This window comes from Capsicum annuum, chromosome 10, assembly GCF_002878395.1.
Source record: "Capsicum annuum cultivar UCD-10X-F1 chromosome 10, UCD10Xv1.1, whole genome shotgun sequence".
Taxonomy (NCBI): domain Eukaryota; kingdom Viridiplantae; phylum Streptophyta; class Magnoliopsida; order Solanales; family Solanaceae; genus Capsicum; species Capsicum annuum.
Genome location: NC_061120.1, coordinates 212,684,381 through 212,691,512, shown reverse-complemented (window position 1 = coordinate 212,691,512; position 7,132 = coordinate 212,684,381). Strand labels below are relative to the sequence as shown.

The 7,132-nt window shown below is 29.4% G+C and overlaps 1 protein-coding gene across 1 annotated transcript; it reads left to right on the top strand.

Moving 5' to 3' along the window:
- Window positions 1-311: 311 nt before the first annotated feature.
- On the top strand, window positions 312-3,354 carry LOC124887895. Its single transcript, XM_047397820.1, has 8 exons — window positions 312-449; window positions 1,342-1,536; window positions 1,609-1,924; window positions 2,018-2,159; window positions 2,246-2,375; window positions 2,613-2,751; window positions 2,857-3,130; window positions 3,219-3,354. Exons 1-8 carry the CDS (start codon window positions 312-314, stop codon window positions 3,352-3,354), a joined length of 1,470 nt encoding a protein of 489 aa, XP_047253776.1.
- Window positions 3,355-7,132: the final 3,778 nt, after the last annotated feature.

Sequence of the window (7,132 nt, the reverse complement as noted above, 5' to 3'; positions counted from 1 at the left end):
TAGAGCCAACTAAATTGGAATTGACAAATCTTGAAATACCACAGAAGGATGTACCTGAAGATGAACGTTCAGTTGATTCTGATGATGACTTCCAGGATCCATCACCAAAAAAGATCAACGAACATTCTAAGAAGAAACAAAAGGTTGGTTCATCAACCCCGGTAGTGAAAAAACCTTCAAGGAAAAAGCAACTCAATATTGTTGACAAGTATACCCAGACGAGGACACCAGTTCCTCGTGCTGCAAAGGCTACTGGAATGAAGACCCCAATTTTTAAGCCAATTCCAACATGACAGGCAGTTTCTTAAAAAATGAAGAAAGGAAAGAAAACTGCTAGGGTTATTTTTCCTCAGGCACAGTCAAAGGCAGATAGTCATGTAGAGGAAGTAGCTCTGTCAAAGCCTGAGAGACATATCGAGAAAAAAGCCTATGATGAATTTCGTGACAAGGTCATTTTTTTTGTCAAATATTTATTTTACATTAAAAATTTTGTGTTTACTGATATGAATACAGGTTTGTGAAGAGTTTAAAGAAATTCGTCAATTAGTGAAGAAAAAGTTCAAAAAATGCTCAAAGCAATTGAACAAAGCTAGGTAAAAGTTTTATTATTATATATTCAGAGTATTAAAAAATACATATGCATAGTATTCGAAAAATGCATATGCAGTTTATTGCTAAAAATACATATGCAGAGCATTACAAAAATACATATGCAGTGCATGCAAAAGTACATATACAGTGTGTTCAGAAATGTATTTTTAGCATTATGTATTTTTAGTGGGTTTGTATATACATATTCAATGTAATCAATTATTAATAGTTTATTCAACTTATACTTGTAGCAACAACATGAAGATATAGATCTTGAAGCCCAACAGATGGATTATGCTGGTGTCGAAACTTCACCATAACAATTCAGTCCTACTATTTATAAGAATTTGGGTGAAAACCAGGATGGTACAAAGGTAAATAATAACTAAAATATGATTATTAATTTGAGTGTACATATATAATTGAGTTTTTTTAACAGTTATATGTTATATTATATATAGATTTGTATAAACATATACAACTGAATTTTTGTTTGACATTGTTTTCATGTTTTTTTACTTGTTTGCATGGGATGCACTGATTTGCATCCAGATTAAACAAACGTTGAAATTGATTCTCAACATTTAATCCCTGATGAGCTTCTCCAAAGTATAAATTTGGATTATAATCTTTCTGAGAAGATTGTTCATCATGATGTTCTAGTATGTATAATGAATTGAACTTTACTTTATGTGATGTAAGTCTAACAATTCATAGGATAATTATATATTTCTTTCATTTCTATTACAGATCATTGTTGAGAAAACGAATGGAACAAATTTGTCTGATTCGCAGTTTACAATCCCAGATGAGTTGTTACCAAGTCTTAATGCATACCGGAGAGAAAGCAACATGACACAACCATCGACAACCCGTGAAGAAGAACCAAGTGATGAACATTTCAATAATAAAAAGTTCGAGTTTGTTGTTCAACATCATTGTCAGGTATGTATTAAGAACATGTGTATGTGGGTTATTTTGGACATAGCAAAATAAATTTTTTCCCATTTTTTAAAGGAAAAAAATAAAAATATTGGATCGAGCTCTAAACTAGACATGCACGGAGAGGTTGATCTTAGTACGGAGGAGCAAATTATGACACCTCCTAAAATACAAGAATTAAGCACTGATGAACAAAGGAATGAACCAGTTTGTCCTGATTCACAAAGCACAATCCTTGATAAGCTGCTTCCTAGTCTGAATGCAGACAGTAGTAAGAGCATCATTGTTCATCCCTCTCGTCAACTTCAAACCCCTGTTCAAAAAATACGGATTAGGCGACCATTCAAATTCAAGGAGTCACCTTACACGACGAAATTTGATTCAGCTGTCGGTAAGTACACTTAGTTATATATTTAGTTTTCAATGTAATATGCTATGCAAATACTTTTTACTAATTAAATTTTTGTATTATGTAACTATATAGAGAGCTCAGCAGGGCACATACATATATTCCCCCAGAAACATCCATTTGCTTATCATCCGATTGATGGGATAGTGGATACGAAGATTGTCAACAAGTTCATGGATTGGATTTCTGAAGACCTTCTCAAAGTTCATGCTAAAAGGTATTTCTATTGAACTGGTTTAACTTTTTTTAAAGAATCCATTATGTTCTTATGATTTAACATATACTGATTACAAAAAAAAATAGGAAGGCAAATGAGGATCATTTCAAAAGGGAGAAATCAACTATTCCAGTGATGCATTTTGGAGTTGAGACTGTTGAAGATAAAAATCGGTTCTACACAATGAGGTTCCCTGATAAGACATGGACAAGCTCGGTTAGTATATTATTTTGACAATGTTTCCTTACAGTTGTAGCACTACTTAAAATACATAGTATGTTACTTGTAAATACATATGCAGGTGCTCATATGTATTTTTATTATTTTTTTAATTATTTAACAAAGGATGTGTTAAACTTTAAATTGCATATGTATTTTGTATTACATACACATGATAAATTTAGTATACAAATAGTTTGAATGATCTAAAATTTGTGGTGTTAATTACTGCAGCAAATTGATGTTTGCTTCTACTACTTGAGGAAGAAGCCGAAGTATGACCCCAACAGGTCTTACAAATTCAGCACAGTAGATTGCAACTTTATGAACATAATTAGATTTGTTCGTGATGCTAATTCTGTGGATGATGCAAGTATTACTGCTAGAGGACAAGGGGGCCATCTTAATGAATAAATAAATAAATTTCGTATGCATGCTGTTGTGCCATGGCATACGATGAAATATATTTATATTCCAGTCAATATAAAGGAAAAACATCATTGGGTGCTAGCAGTTTTATCCTTCTCAGAGAGTTGCATATTCTTATATGAATCATCTAGTCATTATTCGATTGTTCTTGGTAAGATCGAGAAATTAGCTACGATTATCCCATTGTGTCTCCAACAGTGTAATTTCTACGTTAAGAAAGGAATTCAGGTTGAAAACCATCCAAGATACAAAGACAAAGACTCGTCGGATATGTTTGATGTGTTATTTCAAGAGAATTTGCCTCAACAACCGAGTGAAAGCTTGTAAGTTATTTAATTTATGTATAACAAAATTGTATGTTTGTTAAAAATATTTTTTAGTTATTAATATATTTTTTTCTTATTTTTTTAGGGATTGTGGTGTCTATATGGTTACATATGCAGAGTGTGTTTCTTATGGTCACAAAGTTCTTGCGAATGAGTTCGACCCCAATGCACGTCGTATAAGATATGTTGTACTTTTGTGGGACTATGAGATCCAGAAATAAGTCGCAAATGCTCATAGTGATGTCGAAGCATCTGTAAGGCCTGCAAGGTAAAGTAGAATAACTAGTGTCACTGAAGTTTTTGATGTATGATGTATGATGGATTGATTACTTTGAATAGTTTAGAAGCTGGTTTATTCATGTAGTTTCTGATTGTACAAACTAATTTTGATTTTTTGAAGTTGTTCTAATTGTAGGTTATAATAGTTCTTACTTTTTAACTGAATGAAATTAATTCAGTTTTGAAATTCAGAAATGAGTATTTTATGCAGTTCTACCCTTTTATGTGTGATTTAGTGAAAAAAATACATATGTAGTGTTCATTATATGCTTAAAATACATATGCAATATTAATCAGGTGTTTTTAGCTAAAAAAATACATATGCAGTGTTAATATTAAGCATTCCAAAAATACATTTGAACAATAACTAATATGTATTTTAGTATGTTGTTATTTATATTCAATATAAAGGCGAATTTGAATTCAATATAAACTGATTTTTTAAAGCAGTTCTAAATTTTATTGTGAGATTTTACTTACAAAATACATATGCAGTGTTGAAATTTTGCTAAAAAAATACATATGAATTATAAATCAAATAGCCTAAATATTCATATGCAGTGTTAAGATTAAGGATTTCAAAATACATATTGATCATAAGTAATATGTATTTTCATATGTGTTCTCAATATCATTATAAATGAGAATTCGAATTAAAGTTTAATTTGATCTTATTATGCAGTCCTACATTTAATTGTTAGATATTAGTTACAACATACATATGCTTTGTTGATATTTTTCTTCAAAATACTATGGATTATACATCAAATGTATTTTTAGCATATAAATACATATGCAGTGTAAAGACTTTGCAATTCAAACATATATTTGCAGAATATGTCATATGTATTTAAATCTTTGAACAATCAAGAACCAAATACAAACTTGATTAACCAAAGTTTCCAACTCTAACCTAAAATATATATACACAATGTTAAAAAGTACATAGCAACTGTAGATTAAAAAGACATATGCAATCTTTAGATTTTGAAACATATACATATGCATTATTCAGATATTAATGTGTTCAATTGTCAAATGATGCATAAATGTATTAACTAAAATAAAATCATTCATGATTATAAAAAATGAAAATAAAGTTTTAAGAAATAATACGGAAGAAGAATGTATCATTTGCGATATTTTATACAAGAACGTCTATTGTGACCCTTAGCCCCACAAGCACCGCATGAGTTGATATTCTTCTTTCCGAACATATCCCGGCCTGATTTTCCACGATCTTTCTTTGCAGGTCTGTCTAGAGGTCTTTTGAATTTTGGAGACAGCACTATTTCACCAACTACGCTCGCTGAAATTATTCAGTCATCTATGTGTGGAAACGGGTAGATGGGAACATCATATGTCTTCAAAACAGTTTTTGGTTTAAACAAATCACTACAGTATGTGTCCTTCTCAAAATTCTTTTTCTCTAACACCGCACAAGCATATGCACATGGTATCTCATCTAGTTGAAATGCATTACATGAGCATCTTTTTTCTTGAGGCAAACAATAAAGTGTTTTTGTTTATCGTGTACCGTATACACATATTTTGTGGCTGAAACAACCTGATTAACAAAAAAACTTAAATGCAATGCTAAAAAGACATGAATTTCATATTCTATGATATGTTGTAAGCACACCAGTATTTTGAAGAAAAAATACATATGCCAAAAAAAATACATATGCAGAGTACATCATTTTTACTGAGCATCCAAATATATATGCAGTGTTAATAATATTAATACAAAAAATACATATGCAAACTACATATTATGTTTTAGCTGTTCATATTGTTTATGTTGTATATCTTTTCATTAAATTTCAAATGAATGAAAGGTATTTTCATACTTATGTTTTCATAATTATAAAATCCACAAAACTAAAAGGTCATACCGTCATACGAGTACACAATGCCTCGTTCTCTTTGAGTATGTCATTAAACTTTCCAATGAGTGTTGTGAAGATATATGAAGCTTCTTGCCTATTTTCGCAATTTCATTTTGCAAACAATAAACGAATTTCCTCAAGAAAGTCATAAATTGACAGTTCTCTAGCTGATACAAGTAAGGGTGTACAGACTAAACCGTCAAGTCAAACCAAACAGAAGAATCAAACCAAATCGAGAAAAAAACCGACATATGGTTTGGTTTGATTGATTTGGCATTTGAAAAAAAATTCAATCATTCTTGGTTTGGTTTGGTGTTAACCAAAAAAAAGTCAAACCGACACAATATATATATGTGTGTGTGTGTGTGTGTGCATGTATATAATTTAACTTTTTATACATAAAATATTAATTATAATCTACTTTTTAAATACTTTTTCAATTAGTTTTATTAATTTTCAATATTTAGAAAGTAGATGTATATATCTATATCTATAATATATTAAAAGTGTGAAGGGCATTAGAAATGTTGTTTGAACTTTTTGCCCTTTATTAAAAGTCTTTGTTTTAGACAAAATCGTCTTTTGACTATTTTTTTCTAATATTTAAGAGTTAAAAATTAATTAAATATGTTTATGGTGAAATCTTGCCTTATTAGAAGTCATGAGAATTTTAATATTTTTTTCTAATTTAAGAGTTAAAAATTAATTAAATATATTTACGGTAAAATCTTTCTTTATTAGAAGTCATCAAAATTAATGGCAACTAATACTTTTTCCACCTGTTTAAGAATTCTCAGTCAACTAAATTTGATTTTAAAAAGATTTGAAAAATTAGAGATAAATATAAAACTCTTAGAATAAGAAAAATTTAAGAAGTACCAGATTTTTAAAAGTTTTAAGTACGTTATAGGAATGTAACAATGATTTTGTAAAGATTTGACTTTAAAAGTAAGAAAAGATTTTAAAAATAAAAAAAAGAGAAAAAAATTGTAACACCAATATGGTTCAAATTGATTCGTTTCTCTTAGCATGTGGCAACAAGGGAAAAAGGTATTATATGACAAACGTAAAAGTAATGATACATCAACCACTTGAAATTTGTAGTGGTAAAACATATATGTGTATATGTTTATATTTGCATTATTATATTAAAGTGTGACAAATTTTTAAAAAGTGATTTGAACTTTTACACTTTATTAAAAATCTCTACAATAGGCAAAATTATTTAATTTTAAATTATCAAACGTTACACGTGCGAGGCACGTGCGACTAAACTAGTATATATATATATATACATTTGAGCCTTTAAGTTGTAATAGTTATCCATTAATTGCTAGTAAAATGATCCAAAATTCAATATAAACTTAAAACCTAAACTTTTCACTCTTCATCTTATTTTTTAGTGTCAAGAGAGTTTTTCGCTTCTCAATTTTTCATAATTGTGGTTTTTCAATAGCACATGAATAAAAACATACTTGATCTAAACTTCAATCACAATATAACTGTAAAAAATAAAGATTATAAAAAAAAAACAAGAAAAACCAAAAAAACCGAGAAAAATCGAAAGAACCGACTAAAACCTAAATCGGAAAAATTGATTTTATGTTGGTTTGATTTGGTTTATAATTTTAATAAACCGATATAATTGGTTGTTTTTTTTTTTTCAAGAGAAAACCAAATCAAGCCGACCTATGTACACCCCTAGATACAAGTACTCCATTTATTGACACCACAATGTTTGAAATCAATGTCCATCCACGGTGAACTGTTGCATAGGACCTAACCCACTTTTCGCAACCAGTTAATTCCAAATATTTCTTCACCCTAATAT